Consider the following 23,423-nt stretch of genomic DNA (forward strand, 5'->3'; position numbering starts at 1 on the left):
TTCGCAGTCTCCACGTCCGTAAAAATGTTGTCTAATCAGTTTCGGCTGTTGTCGATCAACACTGGGGCGCAGCAGCAGCACAAGCCCTCTCCCGCTGTGTGACTTGCATAAGCAGCTGGCCGTGTTTGCACACACGATCAATTAAACTCTGGCTCCCTTTTGAACGGGGTCTTTAAAAGAAAAGCTTCTCTTTCAAACGCCCTTCATTTTAATTATGTCATAAAACACATTGGAGATATAATATATCATACAGGCAAATAAAAGGATATCTGCGTTTTCAAAGAGATCAGGTCCTTCTATAAAGAAAACATGCGACAGGTGACGAGAAAGTGTGAGTTACACTCACGGTTTGAGCTCATGGACGTTCACCAGCGCCACTGAGAACCAAACCCTTCTTCCAATATGTTAATAAACAAAAACCACAAGTGCTGTTTTGTATCGACGACAATGAGTCACACATGACTCACGCACTGTGAATCAAGCGAAACTTCATTTTCACTGAAGATCCCACAGCTTTTTTTCTTTCTCTTTTTGGCCTTCACCACTGCTGGCTATTTATAGTTTCAGCTGAGACCCTCACCAGATTTATTTCCTCAGCTCCAGATGAAGCACACGACAAACACGTTCTAACGAGAGCAGTTCCAGAATCTAAAACATCGTCGTTGTACAGGTCCTTTAGTTGAGAGCACACTGAGAATATACATTCAGATAGTGTCGTGGCCGTCAAGCATACAAATAACACTAATATATTTGATAAAAGCCTTTACAAAGAAAGAAAGTAACGTTTTTCGCCGTCTGATTTTTCAGAAACCTGAGCTGCTGTCAGAGCAAAATGACATTTTCATTACAACTGATCGGATGATTTCATTAAACTTCACTTTGTGTGTAATGTGCTGTCATTATTTATGATATTTGATCCCTTACATTGTTGTTGTTTTTTGCTATTTATGTTTTAGAAATAAATCAGCTTGTTAGTAGACACGAGGATTGTGTTCTGGTTCGCACGCTCTTGAGCAAGTTTTTACACGTTTATTACTTCACCTATTTCAAAATAATGAAATAAATGCACAGGTCTGACTTAAGAATGATCTTGACCTCATACGTGTTTGGTCATTTTACCTCATGACCTGTACATTCGCTGATGAAAGGCAGGTTTAGTTGTGAAACAGTGGGCAAAAACAGGAGTGACCGAGCACATTTACAGTTATTGTATAAAAGTGCTGTTTTCCCGCAATCACTAGGCACACAGAGGTAATCGATATAAACGCGAAACAGAGGGTTTTTTCTTTTATGGACAGATGTAGAAACTGTAAAATCAAGGGCTGATTACCTGGTCGACATAAGAAGAAAAAAAACACAAGATACAAAAATAAAAAAACTCAGATGCCTCTTCTTTATCTCTGTGAAAAGTTCAATACTGTTACCGAGAATCCTGCGTGGATGGACGATTGCACGCGCAGAACGGTTTTAGTGTGAAGGCAGAGTGGCAGCGTTGACCTGGCTGAGTTGACCCACCGCTAACATCAGGATGTCCTTCTTCTCTTTGTAAAAGCGCAGTTCTCTGCCCGCCAGCCTGGCATCCTCCAGTTCCCGCTCCGTGGAGGCCAGCTCCTGCGCAATGGTGCTCGCTATGCTCTGCTCTCGGTTCACCCAGTCGGCCGCCATCTGAGTGCGCATGTCGTCATCCAGAGCCCGGTGGGAATAGTGAGCCAGCACCTCCTGCAAAATGGAGCGGAGTTTAATTCAGGATTTAGTTGGTTTCTGTTTTTATTGCTGACATGACGGGTAAGGAATTTGACAATGTGTCTGTGATGCTTTAACACATTTACAAAACTAATTTTCCAGAAAAGTTTGTGCACTTTCTAAAAGTGCAATTTACCTTCAAATCTGTGATTTCTCTAATCACTTGGACCTTGGAAGATTTAATGGACGTTTCTACAAATAACAGGTCACCTGGCAACTAGCTGACCGTATCAAGATGAAGAGCAGCCACCAAAGGCTTAGTCCTCACAGGTAAGGATGGGTCGTAGCTCGAGTCTTTGTGCCAGATTCACAAGATTGAACATTTTTTGGGGTCTTTCACCATTTACAGTACAAAATATCAATACCTATGATGAACATAGTTACTTTGGAAAATCACTGTCACATAAAGGGATCGTTCGGACTTTTGAACATACAGTCGATTGACACGGAGTAGAGTGGATGCAACGTTGTTAAAGAGCCCATATTATGCAAAATCAACTTTTTAATAATTTAAATCCTTATATTTGGGACTCTGGAGGCCCTACCAGTACCTAAGTTTAGGAGACAAAACATGCGATGTTGACTTCCACGCTCCTTGGGACGTCACAAGATGCTAAAATTCCTGGAATTGTTGTCTCACGGAGCTCCGCTTTGTCCGTAAATCACGCGAGAGTGTTGGCGAGGGCAACGGCGAAAAGTTCTATTCTTGGCTCCACAGTACAGCACAGAGTCCTACACAAAATTTCAGCCTCAGGGGATTTATCTGTCCAGTGGATACGTGTTATATATGTATATATATATATACATATATAACACCGTTGACAATTGAAGAAGACCGCAATACAATCATTACACATGACTGTTGTGATTAAAATACTGAAAATACATTTGTGCGAGTCTTTAACGGCCAGCTTTTAAACTTCGCTGACAGGTGACGCGGCGGAAGCTGCGAAATTCCTCAAAGCCCTCCGTTTCAAGTGTGGCCCTGTGGAAGCTTCGTTTCGAGGGGTACGTAGCCCTTCGGCTTGGCCCTACCCCTTAACCCTTATGAGAAATGAGACAGCCCTACCCCTCACATGAACTCGCAAAAACAAGGGGTAGTGGGAAGGGGGAGGGCTAAGGGGTGGAATTGGGATTCAGCCTTTGTGCCAGATTCACAAGATTGAACATTTTTTGGGGTCATTCACCATTTACAGTACACAATATCAATACCTATGATGAACATAGTTACTGTCACTTAAAGGGATCGTTCGGACTTTTGAACATACAGTCGATTGACACAGAGTAGAGTGGATGCAACGTTGTTAAAGAGCCCATATTATGCAAAATCAACTTTTTAATAATTTAAATTCCTTATATTTGGGACTCTGGAGGCCCTACAAAACATGCGATGTTGACTTCCACGCTCCTTGGGACGTCACAAGATGCTAAATTCCTGGAATTGTTGTCTCACGGAGCTCCGCTTTGTCCGTAAATCACGCGAGAGTGTTGGCGAGGGCAACGGCGAAAAGTTCTATTCTTGGCTCCACAGTGCAGCACAGAGTCCTTCACAAAATTTCAGCCTCAGGGGATTTATCTGTCCAGTGGATACATGTTATATATATATATGATGGCAATGTCCCTGCTAGAGCCTGCAAATGACCACTTTTCCAAATGCTAACTGCTGTTAGCTCCCAGTAGCCTCTGTGGCTGATGTCTTTTCCTGTCCCTTAAGTTTCCTTCGAGATCTCTCTTTCTCTCTGGTGAAGTTCCTCGTCTGTGTACTCATAAAGATAACCCGATGGATTTCCTCTCCACGGTTCATCATCAGTTTCTTAGTTGGACATGTTCGTTTGTTTAATTTCCCTCACTCTCTGTGACAAAAACAGCTGAAACACCACGACTTGTGACTTACACGGCTGCACTGGCCAGAAAATAGTGCCTAACTGTGGGAACAGTGGTTTTATTGTTCAAACTTGTTAACGTGACATATGCATGCATGTTTGTGGTTTAAAACCCATTAGTTATGTGACCCAAACTCTCCCAGAACTTTCTCGGCTCCAAACCGGGGAGAGATCCCCGAACTGGAGCCTCATTAAATGATTTAACAACGTTGCATCAACACTATTCCTGGGGTCTGTGTCATACAACTTCCTTACTATCCCTTTAACACAGTCCAGTGCTGCGTGAAGAAAATGTAACCTGAAACTCTGGGTTTCTCTGTGCCCAAACCCAGAAGATAATTTACTACAGCCTTTGTGAAACAATGAGCTGCAAAGTTATTTACTGTTTGTAATTTGTTGGTCTTGAGTACAGAGCAGATCTCGATTCCTGTGAGGATTCACGAGTAAATACAGCTTAACTAACTGTAATCCATGTGATAGCTTTGTTAGAATGTATTTCTGGTCTCCTTGTTTTCAGGTTTCCCACTGCTCTTCTTTGCTCTCATCGTGACAGGGGCAAAAAAAAAAAAAAGTGGGATCTGTCTGTGAACAGTTAAGAGCTGTCATATAATTAGCTCACTGAAAAACCACTACTGTAGTCGGATAATTGCACCCAGCTGTGAAATGGGCTGGAGTCACAAACGGTACCTGTCGGGAACACTGTCGTTCTCTCATGGCTTTGAGGCTTCCGTTCCAGTGCAGCAGCTGAAACACGGTCATCAGCTCCTGAACGCACAGAGCCAGACATGTCAGCAGACGTATGACAACCAAACTCTCCTCGTTTACTAACTCACTTATTTAAATCATGCGTGCCGATTTCAGTTGTTCACTGTCCAGTTAGTGAATGCACAAAGTTACAGAGTGTATCAAACATGAGCTGCTTACATAATATTCAAAAATATCTCAAATCATTTTTAATTATCTTGTTTCATTTGAACACATCGAAGCTCACCACATGTGAAACATATTAGTACAGCATCTGGGGCTGAGAACTTGCAGCTGTTATTTCTTCACTGCAGTCGTGTGAAGCACAAAGCGCCACTTAACACGATACAGACATTCCTGATTTTATGCACCTGAAACTCCAGCATCGATTTCCCTTTGTTGGACTCAAGCATGAAGCGAAAGGCTCCGATTCCTGTGTTGGGATTGTCCGCCTCTTCTCTGTTTCCCTGTCAGTGTGAAAATATGCAGTTAGTGACTGTGTTTCTTTAATCAACTCAAATTTACTCTTATAGTACATCATGATTCATGCACTTAGTCTTTTCGCCACTAGATTAATTATGTTCTCTTATTGTTTTGTTTTCCTTGAGTATGAGGACACTAAATTCAAATTAAAGGCCATTTTCAGACAGTGTGACAGGTCACAGTAAGAAAATTACATGTACATCCATCCATTGTCTGCGCTATATCCTCCATATGAGGGTCACATGGCCAACATATGGTAAAAGGCAGTCCATCACAAAGCCAACGCACAGAGATGAACCTCCATTCACTCTCACCTTCACACCTTCAGGCACTTTAAAGCATTCAACCCACACACACACGGCTACCAAATCCAATCCAATCCTAATTTATTTGCTAAAAACATGGTGTGTCAAAAGTGCTGCAGTCACGTTAAAATAAATAGAAGGTAATAAAACATGTAATAAACAAAAAAAAAGACAATAAAACAAGGAGCAAGTGTAAAGAGCAATAACATGTGCAACATCAAAGCAACGTGTTTCTGTAAAAACACTGTGTAAAAAGCCAGAAAAAAAGAGGTGGGTTTTAAGAAAAGTTTTTTTTTTTTTTTTTTGTCTGGTCCATTAACAAAAGAATAATGGCTGAGTTCTATTTAGCACACTTTGTTTCAGGGGTTCACCATAGCTCACTGTGACACTCTGCAGACAAACAGGAATTGAAGCGAGCCATTGTTTAATGTCGTCTGTGACACGTGTGCTTTTACTGCCAAAACATGTCAAAATCCTAATGTCTGTCCTTTCCTGCACACTGATAACATGGTCATGGTTGATATCATAGGTCATATATGGCTCAGTGTCGCTGCTGATTTCCTGAATTGATTTGATTCCAACTCACAAGATCTCAACTCCATTTGATTTCTGATTGGGAAAAAATGGGATTCAATATCATTCCGAGATATATTTGTTTCCATACCAATTTGCTTGGTCATAGAAGACATTTTCAAAGAACTAATGCTCCAAAACGTACACAATTCAGATGTCTCTGACCTGGAACATCTCTCTAACTTTAAAGACCTCTTCAAATTCTGAATTCCCATCCTAGAAGTGCCTCAGACACTTTGAAGTCATAACAAAGTTCAAGCACAGCTTTTTGCACATCAGAAGAAGAAAAGAGTGATGTTATGTTGTTTTTTGTTGACAATGGAGGACACACACAAACTAAACTATCAGCCTTCTAGACTACAAGTACGCTCCCTACTGCCACCCACTGGCAAAGACAAGTATTACTCTACCGCTGCGTTTACGTACAGACAGTGACAAATTAATATTTATTTTGGACAAATTAAGACCTATTAAGTGAAATTGAAAAATCTAAGGATTTTTTATGAATAAATGTCAGATAACAGCCCTAGATTCAGACTATTCTATGGATCTACAGGTACTGATATGCACAATAAAATGTTTTATGAGCCAAAAATGCACACCGCACTCTCAACGTTGGCACTGAGTAAGTTTGGTTAGATCACAGATTCTCCGTTTTGTCACCCTCAGAGACAACCTTTAAGATTAAAGGTGAAGTAAGTAGTTTATAGTGACATCTAGAGGAGAGGCTGAAAGGGAGAGGGCGAGCTATCGCGGCCGTAGCAGACGAAGCGGAGAGAGTGGAGGCCGGACTTCCACTACAAGTAAAGAGACGCTTGATTTGTTCTCTGTGGCTTGTCCTTACAGGCTCCCGTAGAAACATGGCATCTCGCTGCTAACAGTGGCTATGCAACAGCGGCCCGTGGCCATGTTATTTTACATGACTTTTTGAAACACTACGAAAATGAAACAAAAACTATTATACTGCGACCAGACAATGCAGGAGCACATAATATGTATGAAAAAGCGGATTTTGGGTTATATAAACCCATAAATACTACGCAGTGTCCCTTTAAAGGTGCAATAAATCTAAAGCAACTGGCCATAAAGTCCTCCTAATATGCCACAGAGGCTCAGGAATGATATTCATATGTCATACTGAACTCACCAACAACAACAGTACAGCCAAAATATTTGCATTAAAAAAACTTTTGCGGACAGCAAATAGTGTTTTGAAATCATGCTTTGGCATGTGGCGCCACCTACAGCCGTCTACCAACCATTGCAGTCAGTAGAGTCTCACCTGCCGATCCATCCCTAGTCAACAGCCAATGTTACCATAAATTATAATACATCTCCATCTTTACTGAGAGAACAGAATTTATGATAAAACACTCGTCATAGTCGCTCCTCGCTCGTTGCTGACGGAGGATACGCCAACTGCTCTGGCAACCTCGAGTCTGGAGGGGAGGGGGGGGGGGGGGGGCGGATACGACGCGCCGCAGTATTTTGAATGTGAGTGTAGTAACCGTTTTTGGCCACATTCTTACATATGGCTCCTTTAAAGATATTCCAGGGATACCAGGGAATTACTTTCATAATCGAGTAATCGTTTGATCCATCAAATGTCAGAAAATGTTGATCAGTGTTTTTCAAACCTTGAAAAGGTGATGTTCTCAAATGTCTTGTTTTGTCCAAACCAAAATGATTAAAGGACTTATGTGTTTTGTGGAGCAAAGAAACCTGAAATATTCACATTTAAGAAGCTAAAAAATTGAAATCCGATTAATCGATCTACAAAAAAGTTGACGAATAATTGTTTTAGCTCTTACTAGATTCACAGTATTCTTCTGATATATGAGGAGAAAGAGACACCAAAATGATTTAGGAGCAAAAAAAAATGCAGCGTTTGCAGTGAGTAACTTTGTTTAGATCAAAGACATTCCAGGAATTCCTTGTGCATTTCCCCTGGAATAATCTCACTGTACATTGTTGTAGTAAAAAATAATCTAGTTACAATTTTAGATCACAGAATGAATTTACTAGTCATTGTACTCTAACACCTTTTTTTTATTAAAGAAAAAGGTTAAATATGATTATTTTTAATTTTGCCAAGAAAGTTGTGCTTTTTGTTTGTGAACAGCAAAAGTAAAAAACAAGTTTGGGTGATATGACATTTCCATGTGGTGTAGATTATGGAAGAAGTAATTAGATTTTGGTGGGGATCTCAATACAGATGTAGGATTTAAAATAAATAAATAATAATAATTGTTAACCTTATATGGTTGACAGAGGTCACTGGTATTAATATTAACTCTGTTAATTAATGAATTTGGAAACTTTTCCTGCGTGGCAGCGTGCCAATGACTCTGTGCCATATCCTGAATATTTAGCTTTCATTACTTTTCTAACTGTTCTTCATTGGAAAATTCACTACATCTGTTTTCAATGGAACCAAACAGGAGCCAAGTCCAAATACAAGTCACTTCTATTCAACATAATATAACGGCACATGTTAATGTTTGCAAAGCAACCAGTGAGCTTCAAATATCAGTGTGCTTTTGTAAGGACCTGTGTTACTTTATCCACAACACATTTATGACACAGCTCCAGTCACACGTGTTGTGTGAATATACCCTCGAAACCTCAGAGACAATTTCAAGTATTTAAATAAACTCACGTTGAAGGAGGCCAGCGCCTCGCTCACGCTCTTCTCGATGAAGTCGTCCGTGATGCGGCGAGAGGGGTGTTCATTGAAAACAGAGTTCATGAGGGCGATCTTGGCAGCGCTGCGCCTCGCCTCTGCTTTGGTGGGACAGAACTGTCAAAGCACGGGGGACAACATGCATCAGATACCAGCAGATACACAAGTTTTACATGATGAAGCCGGAGTTTATGTGGAGTTAGAAACAGTGCATGTCTTTATTTACTGTTTGCTGGTCTGGTGTTTGGTATTTGGCATGATACAGCTGTAGCATTATTGATATTTTGTAAGCTTGTTTCAGTCAATCATACAGTATTAATGGCGATTTTCCATCATAGAGTTCTAGCACGACTCGGCTTTACTAGGTTTGTTTTGCTTTTCCATCAGTGATAGTACCTGGTACATGGTGCTTTTTTTAGTAGCAGCTCTGGCGAGGTTCCAAGCGAGCTGGGTCGATACTAAAGCTGGCTTTACACGACAACGATCTGAACACAAACTGCAAAAGTGGCGTTGCGTTCCCACTTCGCGTTGAGACGAGCGTCTTTGGGTGGAAATCTGCATGCACACGGTGATGCAAAAGTGTGTGAAATGTGATGTAGTATGCATGCCAGGTGGCTAGGTGGCACTGTGAAGCATTACCATACAACAACACCAGGAGCGCGCGCATGCGCTGAAACATCCTTCTACTTCTCTCTAGTAGCGCGAAGTAGCCCACAGTCGAAAACCAAAACATTAACTCGGCTTAATTGCTGAAATGACTCCTGGATAGGTATCAGAGCAGCTAAGGCAACTTGAATGTCCGACTGATGGATATAATCCGACATGTTTGTTGTACTGCACATGGATCTGACGTCAACGCGTATGGGAGGATAGCCAGCGTGAGCAACTCAGAGCACACTTTTGCGTTTTTCAACGCGACGGTGGAGCGTTTTTAAGATTTCCACTCTGGAAGGTGGGTTCATTTTTTTGCGTTTTTAAGCCCCAAAAATGCCGTCGCCGTCTAAACGAAAGGCACATCTGATAAAATATTTTGTCGGTTTCACCTGGGAGCGTTGCCGTGTAAAGCCAGCCTAAAATGTGATGTTGACAGACTGCCCGGACACTGATTGGTCAGAGTGTCTTCCAACACAAGAATCAAACCGAAGAATGCCGAACTGTAGATCAGTTAGAAAGACTTAAAAAAACCTGAAAACATGTGTTAATCTCCAACATTTAGCAAAGGAAATGTCTAAAACTTCAATATAACAGAGGAGTCTGGTGTATTTAGCGACAGCACTGCTGAAAGCCGGCGATCGTGAGTCGAATCCCACAACCTGTTCAGTTGTATTTCAGTTCAGTGACTGTGTCAGACGGAGTCTGTGCTCCAGTCATGCAGGAAGTACTGGACTACTCTTTTTAATTAGCTGATTCTAACGATTCATTCACACTGAAAACAACTGCTTTGCTTGTCACTCGTTTCGCAAAGATGTGCTATGACGACCTATGGCATTAGATTTGTGTCAATTTCTTTGTGCCGTGGTTTTTTGTTTACGATTCTGACCATGGGCGGGCCTTAGGAAGCTGCCTGCGACTGAGTTTAGGAGCGACAGCTCAATGGACTGGAAGTAGTCACAGGCTTGGAGCCGATGTCCGTCTGGAACTCGTTACCCAAGTTTTCCCCGTCGACAGCCGACAAAATAATTGTAAGCACCTAACGTTTATAATCTGAAAAACGTTAGATACTTTATTACTTTCAGTACTTTATTATATATTTTAATTATAAGTTTCAGACGGACAGCAACTCCAAGCCTGTTACAACTTTCAGTCCATTGAGCTGTCGCTCCAAAACTCAGTAGCCAATCAGCAGGCAGCTTCCTAAGACCCGCCCACAAACAAAAAAAACACAGTGCAAAGAACAAATCAGGGAGTGCAAAGAACAGGTATGTTTTCTTTTATATTATTTGCTTCTTAAAAAGTGTTGTTTGACAATATTGACACAAACCTAATTCCATATGACGACCCTGCCCACTTATACTAGGTACTATAGTAATCCAAAAGGACATGCCTGATACCAAACCGAGTAGAGTAGAGTCGTGTAGTGCTTGAACTGTACAAAGGAAAAAGCGCCATAAGAGTTTCAACAGAAACTGTGCCGATAACGTACCTGGAAACTTCCGAAGCAGCTGCCTCCTGGAAGACTAACATAGCAAACGTACGGCGGGCTGTTGGACGGAACCATTTCATAAACAACTAACGCTCCGTTACGCAGGTCGGCCCCTCTGGTCAGCTTCATCTGCCAAAACTCCTGCAGAGCTTCCACCACGTTTACTGGAGAGAGGAGATGTAAATACGTTGTCACATTGCAATAAGTTCTCATTAAGCCTGTTTACACAAAGGAGATATTAGTGTGATGAAAGCTAAATGGACTTTTGTGAACATTTAGAGTGCTGTTAGACCCCGTCTGTGCTCTGCAACATCCTCTCGGAAACACAAGGATGGTGGGGGGGTGGGGGAGGTCATTTAAAGGATGCCAGGGGATTTTCCTGAAAATATTTATGTGGCTGCCAAAAGGAAATACTGCATCACCTCAGTCAGAAGAGCTGCTCGCTTAAGGAAACACGCCCACGACACGACACTTTATGTGCTCACAGGCACAAGTTACAGTCTCGTCTTCAAAAGAGGAAACAACAACAAAGAGAAGCAGCTTTGATTTGCAGCTGAGTCATAAATAATGATTTGGGTTTGGGGTCTGCAGGGACACGTGAGTGCAACCAAGCTTCACCCAGGGCTCTTCTGCTCGTTTCTGCTGAACCTTCCCTGTTCGATACAGTCACAGACAATCTGTGTCTCCCTCCGTTATTGCTCTAACTGTGTTGAACTGAACTTTATATTTTAAAGCTACAGTGCGTAACTCTTGCCGATTTTTGTTGTTGTCGTTATTTTTCTGCCTCCGTTTGTCTTCATGAACAGAAAACGATGTAACATTATTTGTTTCCTGCTTCCTTCATCAGAAAACACACTCTGTCAAGCAAAACTATCAGACCAGACTGAGGGAGCGTTTGTGCGTATACACCAGCAGTGCAGGGGTGGGTGGTGATCCTGTCAAACTTCACTTCTGATATGTCCTTGTGTATTCAGTCATGTACATCCACCCCGTCTGCAGCCGCCTCGCTTTACTACCACAATGTTGTCTTAACAGAAAACCGTCACTTCCTGTGTGCAGCACAATATCTTAACACTGCTACCCTGACAAACACATGTGGCGCTAATAGGCTTCATTAGCATTGTGTGAACTCCTTTGACAATGGTTTGAATGTAACAGACATGTGTTTATGTTTACAAGTTACACACTACAGCTTTAAATTTATGACCGTATGAGTTGTTATTGTTTCGACATTAATATGATGTTTTACTTTTAATTTTTTTTTTTTTTTTAATCTTATTGTCAGTGGCGCCACATGTATAACGAGCTACGAGATGCATTTTTCTTAAAACAGAAACCGAATTCTGATCCTGACAAGTTATTTTTCTGGGCATTAATATTCCAGGACTGTGATAAGATAACAGAGTTTAGGTCTATTTTTGTCACGTTTTAAGCATTTCCTTACAGCTGAAGGACAAAGAGTCAGGAAATGCTGACAGATAGCAGAGGGTGATGTATTACATGCACTGACAATTGTCTTGATAGGGTCTCAGACTTGTGCGGTGAAGAAAACTTGGCACGACTGATTTCACGATGTTTTCATAATTTTTAGACGTAAACAATGCAAATACCTCTCAAAAGTTAGACTAATGTCAAAGTAGGCTGTCTCACTGAAGCGTCTTTCCCGAACACAGAAATAGCTGCTTTTATTATTGTGTTTGTTTGTTTTGGTAAAGAAGGAGCGCCTGTGAAATCGCTGGTAATTGGATAATTGTGATTATATCACAATCTAAATTATATCATAATGTGGAAGCGTGTATTCCAAAACCCAAAATATATGATAGATGCTAATTTGCCTAACGACCTGTTTCTCTCCCAAATGTCTTTCACAAAACTGGAGCAAGATTAAAATAAAAAAATATATATCCCACTCTCAAAGCTGCTGCCAATGATGACAGTGTTAAGTAGCCTAAATGGGATGGAGGGAGAAAAGAAGGCTGTTAGTCAGAGCACAGAGGGACAATCTTTTGGAGATAAATCCTATTAGCACAAGACGTGAACACCTGCCAAGTGCCAACATTAATGCAACGTTTGGGGCTAATGTTTCTTTAAGTCTGCTGCCAAATGTGTTCTGTGTCAGTAAATAAACGCAGCGTGATGAGGGAAGTGATGAGTAAACTATGAACATTAGGTTTTCATTATCATCACATTCAATCACATTTATTAAATGTGAAGGTTGTTGTTACTTTGTGCATTGTGTATATTTTATTACACTTTATTTTATTATTGTTATTATTTAAGAATTCCATCAACATGTGTCACTTGCAAATATTCTGCTCAGATCAAATATGATGCTTTAATTATTTGATTGAAAAAAGAGTTTATTACCTGATTTAACAAACAGCTTCACACTCATATCTTCCTTTAGTTGTGAGGTTCAGCGTAATAACACCATTAACAGTGTTAATGTAAAACTACATGAGTTTGATTTGGTTGTTTTACAGAAATAACAGTTTATTGTTTGTGGCTGAATCTTCCAGAGCTGAGGAATGAGTTAATCCTTTAATGTGAGTGAACGATAACCATGTTGTGATTTAAAACTGTAACTGTTAAAGTAGCATTGAAAGAGAGTATGTTAATACTAAATTAGTTAAAGGTGCCATATGTAAAAATGTGGCCAAAAACGGTGACTACATTCAAATTCAAAATACCGAGGTCTTTTAGGTTTCGTTTTCTGACATGACTGGCAACCCGTGGTTGCTCGGCAGCTGAGACTCTTCTGACTGCAATGATTTCAAAACATAAACATGATTTGCAGTCTGCAAAAGATTTTTTTTAATGCAAGTATTTTGTCTGTACTGTTGTTGTTGATCAGTTTGTTATATGAACATTATTCCTGAGTCTCTGTGACATATTAGGAGGATTTTATGGCCAGTTGTTTTAATTTTATTACATAATGCACCTTTAATTACACTAAGGAATAGTATTGTTTTGAAATAGTGTTATTTTAACAATACATGTATTTTCTAGTGTTCTATTGAACACTTTCAGTGCTAAAAGGACACTTAAATACTTCACTAACACCATAACATTTGATCGTGTGATCGCTGTCAAAATTAAACAATATAAAATAATAATATGAACATTATAGTGGTGTTTTATCAGATAATAATAATGTTATAGTACATGTTACAGTGAGTATGAGTTGATATGTGTTGTTGTTAGTCCATGTCTAAGTGTCTCTGCTCTAACCTCCTCCTCCTCAAGTAAACACTGAAACATTTATCCCATTATTCTCTTTAAACTCTCGGTATTATTTGCACTTTTAACGGAACATTATCACCACTGGACGTTACCTCGGCCGTAACCTTGAGTGTGTTTGGCGAAGCTGCGAACCACAGCCTCCACAGCCTCCTTCAGCACCGCCGGGTTCCCCGGGTTACAGTGGCCGACACCCCCCGGCCCCAGCCCGGCTCCGATACCGCCGTACAGGCTGTGGAACTGCAGCGGAGGCGGCGGCGGTGGAGGCCCCGAGCAAGCGGACAGCGAGGCCGGAGAGGGCAGCAGCGGCGCGATGGGCACCGTGACCCCGGGCCGGAGAGAGGAGCGCAGCGTACCGGTCGGTCCTGAGCCGAATCCAATACCTGGCTGCAGCCGCTGAGGGCGGACACTGTCCGGGATCAGGTTAGATTCCATTGTCCCGACGTAACGTCTGCGAAGTCCCGGTCTGAAGGAAAATGGGAACCGATCAAGGAGACGGTTTGAGGCTGAGACTCAGTTCGTGGAGCTGGATGAACCGTGTGTTCACTGGCTTTTTGTCAATCACTGCCACAAGACGAACTTAAAGCTGATGTTGCCTCGACACATTTCACTGGTGCTACAGTTAGTATCATCATCCTCATCCTCACTGTGACTGCGCGTGGATTAGACTGCAGCACTGTCACTCACGTGGTGCCTTCAGGGACCGCTCGTTTTCTACAGCTTCTCGCTTTAGAAGAGACAAACAAGGAAACAGGAGAGAATAGTTCATAAACAAGGCATAAAGCAAGCGAGTGGGAGGACGCATGTGAGTTTGAGACCTCTGGGGTAGGGTCCTCACTAATAAGTAGGGGGGGGGGGTCGATTCACATATGAATCGCGATTCTAATCATCAACGATTCTGAATCGATTCATAAACTTCAAAACTTTTTTTTTTTTTTTTTAAGTTTCTATTTTGAAAAAAAACAACACCAGTTTGTGTTATTTGTGTACAGTTTATTTTTGTAACTTCTGGGAGAAAAAGGCAGCTAGCCTAAGCTTTTATTTATGCAAGTTATTTTTTGTACAGTAAGTTATTTGATTTGAATGAATAAATGTCTTAAATTTGCCTTTGTGTGATCACATTATCACATTATCTATACAAACTGTATTGTTTTGATGCCATAATTTGCCTCTACACACTATGCATTGTATCGATTTAATTTTTGAATCAAGAATGTGTGTGTGTGTGTGTGTGTGTGTGTGTGTGTGTGTGTGTGTGTGTGTGTGTGTGTGTGTGTGTGTGTGTGTGTGTGTGTGTGTGTGTGTGTGTGTGGGTGTGTGTGTGTGTGTGTGTGTTGTTTCCAACACTGACATCATTACAGTCATGTTCAGTCCTTTTGTCTGCTTTTTCATTCAACAACAACAAAAATGCCCTGTGTAACGGTAAAAAACATGCAATCGCCACATCACACGTGAGCAGTGAATCCACCACCATCACCATCATCATACACCATAACCATCAAGGTGTAAACTAATACAGATAATTAGGATTAATGATTGGACATTTGTTTATTATTTATAAATCTCTTGGTCCATTAAATGTCAGAAAATGTTGAAAAATGTTGATCAGTGTTTGTCAAACCTCAAAATGATGATGTTCTCAAATGTCTCGTTTGATTCAGTTTTATTGATTACTTTGTCAACTGGAAACAGAAAGAAAACAGAATGAATGTATTTTTTTTAAAGCTCTTAATACCAACACATCACATCTGCTGTAGAAAGTTACATATTTACCACTTTGTTAGTTGTATTGATCTTTTCACACATACTATTTCATATTTCCTGCGTTCTGTGCAGGACTTGAAGGCAACAGTGGGGGAGTCAGAGAACTATCAAGCCAAGAAATGTGAGCCTCCTGTGTTCTCCCTCCTGTGTTCTCCCTCCTGTGTTCTCCTGTGGCACCAGCAGAGAACAACTACAGTGTGGGCTCACAGCTCCAGCTCTGCAGCCTCAGGCATGTGATTACAACTCTGAGGCAGAATAAGCCAGTTTTTACTTCACGAGACACGGGACGGAAAAGATGTGACTGCTCTGAAACAAGCGCGCTCACTCTATGACAGTGAGAAGATACTGACTCTTAAGACCACCGACTTTGTACAAAACAAATACTTGGAAGAGGAAATGGGACCTCCTCTCGTGCTTCCTAAGAAGGTTTTATGACTTTCTGGGCCTTGTGTAATTTCTCATTCTTTCTGTGGTCTGGACCGAGGCCAAGGAAGTTCAGAGGAGGAACAAGGGAGCATTTCATTAAACCTAAAGCTGCATCTGCAGTAAAACAGTGGTTTGGTCATCGTACATCTGGTTCCAATAAAAACAATGTTGTACAGTGAAGTGTGAGACTGATAATCTTACAATAACCAGTAAAAAAAAAAAGTGTAAAGAAGTGTCCTATTGTCATTGTTTATGAGAGCGCACATACACAGACATGAGTAATAAACAGAGTCATAGATCATAAGTGTAATGGAGCGTTTGGATCACTGGAGGGCATGCTCTCATCTGCTCTCATCTGCTCTCATCTGCTCTCATCTCATGATGCTGTATTAGTTAATAACAACAGCTTCACTGCTTTATGTCCGTTTCCTTCCTTTGGCATTTGGACCATGAACTGATTTTCCTTCCGTGTTGTAAGTTTAGGCCTGTCACTCACAATGTAGGCTTCTCCCTCTCTAGCGGTTGCCACAGCAGATTATCCAAATATTTGATTTGGCAGAGATGTTTACCCTTCCTGACGTATCCCTTCCATTAAAGGTATGATTTTAGCATATTGCTCCAGTGGCGACAGAAAGGACTGCAAAGTGACATCATGGTGACCCTGTTTGTACTGGACCAGTAGGTTCACCTTATGTCTTTGTGAATGTTGTTTTTTTTCTGCATCACGTCGTCATTTTGAAGTATCCAAAAATGTTGGCATCTCCAGGAAAATACAGAATCTGCGACTTAAGAGGGAAGTCTGAAGGAAGGGGCTCTCCAACCCTACCTTTAACCAAGGCTTGGAACAGGCACTAGGAGTTCAGTAAACGTGGCCCCCTTGTGGCCTGGGTTAGTAAATACAGTGAGATGAAGCTCACTCATGCAGCAGAACTTAACCATTTCCTCCTCAGTAAGTGGTTAGGATGACGCCAGAAAGTTTCACCTTGCTAGGTTTGTTGGCTCATCTGAAAAGTCACAAAATATAATGACAAAATTGTCTACACTTTGCTTTATGATAACTTTTATTTTCGTTACAGTGCCACTTACAGGCCTGGCATATGTACTGCAGCGTTTCGTGTGGATGTGGCCCCCATTGGTCATTGTTAATGTCCAATTAACAATGACCAATGGGGGTTGGTCAGGGAGGGGTATCCCAGCCCTTGACCATGCGGGGACTCACACCGGCAACCGCTCAGTTACAAGCCGAGTTCCTTTTCCGCTTGGCTATGCGCTGTCCTTACAATGTGTTTAAAATAGTGTTGGGCACGTTAGCGGCGGTTAACGGCGTCAACGTGACGCATGGCGCATTTCCATGACGACTGACCTGAAAAAGACGCAGATGTTTATGTGACTCTCGATTTTTAAAATGAGTCTCTAAAGTAACGCTAAACTTTAAAAAGAGAGGCATACGCAGTGCACATATACGCTGGTTACTTTTCATTTTATAAACAGACCGTTGCAGTTTGACTGTAGGCGCGCTAACGGCGCTAAAGGAGCTAACATAGCTAACGCAGCTAACATAGCTAACACAGCTAACATAGCTAACGGGTAAACTGCCCGGACTCCGGCATGTAAACATGACGTCACACGCATCTTTTTCCAGTCAGTCTTCATGGAAACAAGTTATGCGATAACATCGACGCCGGTAATGTCGTTAACGTGCCCAACATTAATTTATAATAAAATAAAACAAATTGCAATCGCCATGCATTGTGGGAAATGTGGTATGGTCAACGCACGCCTTAAAGCAGCATAGACCTATTTTAACACAGATTTGTAAGACCTATCACTCGCGGGCCACATCTGCCTTGAGATTGACACGTGTGCTGTAGGTGAAGAAATTATGTAAACAGAGCAGGTGAAATATGGAACAGCTGATATCTGAGCACTCTCTCACACACACACACACACACACACACACACACACACACACAACGTAGACCCAGTGCTGAAAACTTATGGAAATTATATGTAGGAAATAATTCATCAATAACAAAAGGAAAATCCCGCCTACTGTACCTTTAAAGTGCAATAACAGAGCTTGACTTTGTAACCTGGGGGAAAAGATAAGAGATGATGTCAACATAAGTCACATCAGGATAAGTGCAGACACTCAGGGTTCATTTCATCCCAAAGCCGGAACAGGAGGGCACCTCCTTATTCTGAACATAAAACATTCTGAATCTGCAACATTTCAAAATCTCAGACGAGTGAATCATAGTGAATCAGACGCACATTTATTATAAATGTGTCTCACAAATATGTATTAGGTCCCGAAGTTTCCCAGACAACAAGTGAAAATCCACATGGACCAAACTTCAACATGCACAGGGCTATTAACCATATACTTTATATTTTCATATTTCATTGCTGATTCTAGCAGCCATTATAAAAATGTCTCATTCAATATTATGAACAAACCTGTAAAATATCTGACTTTGACAAAACTCCATGGTATAAAAAACGCAAGTGTTACTAATAATAATAGTACCTTTTTAGTAATGATGTAGACAGATAAGATAATACGCAATTATGACTTAGTATCTCATAATTATGACTTAATATCTAATAATTATGACTTAGTATCTCATAATTAAGACTTAGTATCTCACAATTAGGACTTAGTATCTCATAATTATGACTTAGTATCTCATAATTATGACTTAATATCTCATAATTATGACTTAGTATCTCATAATTATGACTTAGTATATCACAATTAGGACTTAATATCTCATAATTAAGACTTAGTATCTCACAATTAGGACTTAGTATCCATAAATATGACTTAATATCTCATAATCATGACTTAGTATCTCTTAATTATGACTTAATATCTCATAATCATGACTTAGTATCCATAATTATGACTTAGTATCTCATAATTATGACTTGAAAATACAAAAAATATTTTGTAGTTAGATATGTGGTGGATATATTTTGTCCTTCAGCTGTTACAGTCTGGAGTGTCACCATTAGATGTCACCTAATCTCACACACTGGACCTTTGAATGTAATTGAAAATATTTCCCTATGTCAACACAAACCTGATAAGAATAGCAATCAAATGATAAGACATGGTAGCTGCAGGACATAAAACATGTCAGAGGTAATAGTGAAGACAAAGCATTTGTCTTTAGATGCCATATGTGGATTCTGATTATTATTTTCTTTTTTTTATTCGTTCTGTTTCACAGTTGTAGAAAAAACAGTGTTGATAATGAGTCTGCAGTGACTAAACCAACTCTGAGCCTCAGCCCCATAAATCTTCACTGTGATAAATTGGTTTGTGGAGGAGTCTTACTCTGAGAAGGTCAAGGAAGTTGCTGTTTCAAATCTTTGAAATGAAGCAGAAGTTACTTTTGGCTCCTATCAGGTTTTCATGCTGCCCCTTTTTCTTAATGTATCTATGTTTGCTTTGTTTTTTGTTTTTTTTAATGTTGGGCAGTTTGCGCTGATTACTGCTTCAACACATGCCTTGATAGTAGAATTGAGTAGTTTAGTTTAGTTTAGTAGTTAGAGGGAGGACTTTGACTGTTTTCCACCACATGAGTCCAGACAACAGTGAATTGTGTCTAGGCACACAGAATAGTCTCTGGTTAAAAAAAAACATCCTATCTGGTTTTAATAAAAGCTTCACAGTCAAAACATCAGTGGTTTTCTAACTGGGTGGAGAAACATAAGATTATTCTTACTATTTTCAAACAATGAATGCTGTTTGTATGTGTTTTTCTTTCTATATTTAGTTGTCCATTAGTGACCTAAGAGAGGAGTCAAGTTGAGAATAATGACTTTATGACGACCATAAAGATAAACAAGTTGCAATGACACGCTGCACCATATAAATCAAAGGTAGAAGGTTTGCATCCACATGGTTTACAGTAGTTCATGATCACTGTATTGAATTAATATGAATGTGTTGTTTTTATGACATTAACTAAAGTAGTAATTTTATACAAAATAAGTTTTACACAGTAGGTTATAATATGATTTTATGTTATCACTCTCTCAATGAAGTGATCACAGATACTCACAAAACAAAGCCCATTTTTAGATACTGAAAGTGACATAACCAACTCATAATTGATCAAAGGAATGAAAATAGAACTAAAACTAAGAAAAAACATTAAACACACTATTTTCTAGAATATTTTACCCCCTTTTCATGCATATTGTTAAACATTTATGCCAGGTTGTGCATTTTTTTTTTCCATGTATTTTTATTTTTAGTCATATTTCATAAAATACTCACACAAAGTGCACCAAAAATGTCCACAAAATCACTCTTTTTGATGCATTGTGACAAAACTTGCCAATTTAAGTGTTAAAAATTTAAATTCATGTTTGATAAGTATGATGAGGATGTTAGTTTAAAAAAAAAAAAAAAAAAGAACTTTTTAAAATGTTATAGCCTTGGTGCTCTTTCATATTTTATGAAATATGATGTTTCTGCTAATCTTTCACATATACCAGGCAAAAATATAATGAAGTATATTGAATATAATTTATTTATTGCGTTTTTTAGACCATAAAATGAAGGCGTATCATGACAAAAATGTGCCAATTTAAGGGTTAAAAGTATAGAAATGACTAATGTTGGTTTAAAAAAAACAAAAAAAAGTGACAATTTTTATAGCTTCATTTTTTATGAACACAGTTTGATGCTCTAGTTGTCTTACCTTTTTTTAAATTTTTTTTTACAAAAGTAAAACAATTACAATTTTCTGTGTGTCGTAACAAAGCCAAATTGTGAAAGAAAAGTGTAAAGTACATCAATTGTTCCAAACTAATCACAATAAAGACGACTGAGCAAACTTAACACAACAAAACAACAAAAACAGACAGGCGACGCTGTCATTTATCTTCTCTGTCCTTGCGACATCCAACATATTTGGCCTCTCTGTCGCAACAGTGACATTGTTTCTGGTGATTAAGTGTTTTTTATTTAATCAACATGATAAGACACACACTCATCCTGGTTTGTTGGACAGTCAGCAGAGGGGCTGTTGGACTTTGGTTCAGTTTGCTCAGGTGGCAGAGTGAGCAGCAAGGGTCAGCGACTGCGACTCCCTCACTGCTTTACTGGCACAAACATCCAATAATCTTCCGCCTCTTTATCTCGTCCAATCGTATTCACACTACGGCAGCGCTGCATCACCGTGCCAGACTATAAGAAGCGACAGAGTCTCAGTGGAAGACACCATCCGGTCCAGATTCTCCTGCGGTACAGGTGAGTCCACTTCTGGTGCTTTTTTTTTTTTTTACTCGTGGGTTTAAACGGCACTAGTTAAACTACTAATATTTCTAAAACTGAATTTTCAAAGTCAAATATAACCTGTGAACTGTCATGTTGGTATTTAATTCGTGTTCATTTTTAAGAGAAATAACTGAAAAAAACAACAGGTGGCAGCCAAAAATCAGGCACTTTTTCTCAAATTTTAGTATTTGAATAACAATTTTACTGTCAAATATATTTTATGTTCCATAGAAAACATCCTTTAGAAGCAAAGGATGCTCAAATGCGTAAAATAGTGGGGAGCGGAAAGACAAGAAAATAGGACAAAAAAACTGACATTTAGAAATATTCCTTTACGATGGTAGACCTGTCATATGTGACATTAGCAGCATATGGATGACATGCAATGGATTACTGCTTAAAAAACTTCCATTCAATCTCATTTCAAATCATTCTTTTTTCTCAAATGTGAGTTAATGACGAAATACGTTTAAATTATGAAGAGAAAAAGAGAAAGAAATCATCTTTTCCACACCAGTCGTGCTCCTGTTTGTATTCCTCCATTTAAAATGTCATACAAAAACCTTAACAAATGTACTCATTCAAAAGAAATAAAAGTTAAATCGTCTTGAATACTCAAAAGTAGTTTAAAAAAAAAACACAAACACACAATCTCAGAGTCACTCTGCTTTTTCAGGGACATCGCTCCCTGGTTTGTGTGATAAAGTAGATGACGTGTACACACGGTGGTGCGTGGGTTTGGACAAACACTTAGAGGAAAGATAAAAAAACAAAACAACAACTAGGATTCCTAGAACAAGATAGTGAGTCATCTGATTAAGCAACAGTTGATCTTTTAACCCACTACTACAGAAAACAACAACTAGGTAAACCGGTTCTGCGATTGGACACTAAACTAAACTAGGACACGAAAGCAAACTAAACTAAACAACAACTAAATAACATTTGTTTTCTCTAGGTCTCCTCCACTGATCAGCCATGAAATTCTCCCTCATTGCAGCCGTTGTCCTTCTTGCTGTGGCACAAGGTTTGGACTCTCACAGTTACTATACTTATTCCCTCCAAATGAAAACGTGTGTATATTTCGTATTTCATTTTGAAGTCGTTTCCTCAACTTGACCTGACGTCACGTTTCTTTTATCTTCGTCTCTGGAAAACCTCGCAGCAAGCTTCGCTCAAGATGATGCCAACATCGACATCGTCCGAATGGTGGAGGAGTTCAAGAACAAAATGAGCGAGCAGATCTCTGGCGTGATCGCCAACCAGGACCTGGCAAACCAGGCTCAGTGAGTACAGGGAACCCTAAAAAAATACTTTTGTCTCTTGTGCACGCTACTGCTTAATCTATGCACTAAACATTGCATGAATATTGTGTCTCTCTATTCTCTTCTATTCTGCGACCCTCCTGTGGAGGTAGTAAATGTATAGATGGATGATAAATAAAATCAAATTGCCGTTCCTCAACAGGAACTTCAAGACCCAGATGGAGCCCCTGGCCGCTCAGGTCCAGGAACAGGTAAAAGCTGCCATGGCTCAGATGGAGGAGCAGGTGAAACCCTTGGCCGCCAACGCTCAGACCCAGTTCCAGCCCCTTATCGACAAGTTCCAGAAACAGATGGAGGAGTACCTGCAGAACCTGATGGGCCAGGCCCGCGCCCTTGCCAACTAAACAGCATTGATCCAAAGGATGCAGTCAGTGTGCCGCCACCACCACCACCTTCTCCGTCATGGACGGAGTCAAAGGGATGGCACTGACAGCAACAGCCTGAAATGTGTTTCTGTGCTTTTTCATTAACATCGATATTTATTTTTCTCTGCATCAATGCACAAATAAAGGATTTGAAACACAACATTTTCATTTTGCCAGTCTGTTCGTATGAAAAGGGTTTCATTATCAATCCTCCTTGTTTTGACAAGTGTTTAAGAACATATGGGATTGTTGCTAACTCCCGTTACAACCCAAATGGCAGCAGGAAATCAAAAGTGGCTCATACTACAGCAATAAATCAGTCATTTCTTAACCCCTTACAACTCAGAGTTACTATGTTTAAAAGTACAATACAGAGGCTAGAAGAACGTGCAATATAGAGTGTCTCATATCCTTTTTTTCCAGCACAACCTATAGGCAATCTGATGAAAA

General features: G+C 40.0%; 2 protein-coding genes across 2 annotated transcripts; one reads left to right on the top strand and one right to left on the bottom strand.

The window, feature by feature from the left end:
* Nucleotides 1-575: 575 nt before the first annotated feature.
* On the bottom strand, nt 576-14,232 carry lix1l (limb and CNS expressed 1 like; the record flags this gene model as incomplete). Its single annotated transcript, XM_083899660.1, has 6 exons — nt 576-1,719; nt 4,314-4,391; nt 4,742-4,837; nt 8,391-8,531; nt 10,558-10,721; nt 13,893-14,232. The coding sequence occupies 6 exons, from the start codon at nt 14,230-14,232 to the stop codon at nt 1,468-1,470; spliced, it is 1,071 nt and encodes a 356-aa protein (XP_083755786.1). The 3' UTR covers nt 576-1,467.
* A 972-nt stretch (nt 14,233-15,204) lies between these two features.
* LOC310936132 (uncharacterized protein) lies at nt 15,205-22,952 on the top strand (the record flags this gene model as incomplete). Its single annotated transcript, XM_083900171.1, has 4 exons — nt 15,205-15,219; nt 15,634-15,790; nt 22,449-22,569; nt 22,751-22,952. The coding sequence occupies 4 exons, from the start codon at nt 15,205-15,207 to the stop codon at nt 22,950-22,952; spliced, it is 495 nt and encodes a 164-aa protein (XP_083756297.1).
* Nucleotides 22,953-23,423: the final 471 nt, after the last annotated feature.

Source organism: Microchirus variegatus (genome assembly GCF_963457635.1).
Source record: "Microchirus variegatus genome assembly, chromosome: 13".
NCBI lineage: Eukaryota > Metazoa > Chordata > Actinopteri > Pleuronectiformes > Soleidae > Microchirus > Microchirus variegatus.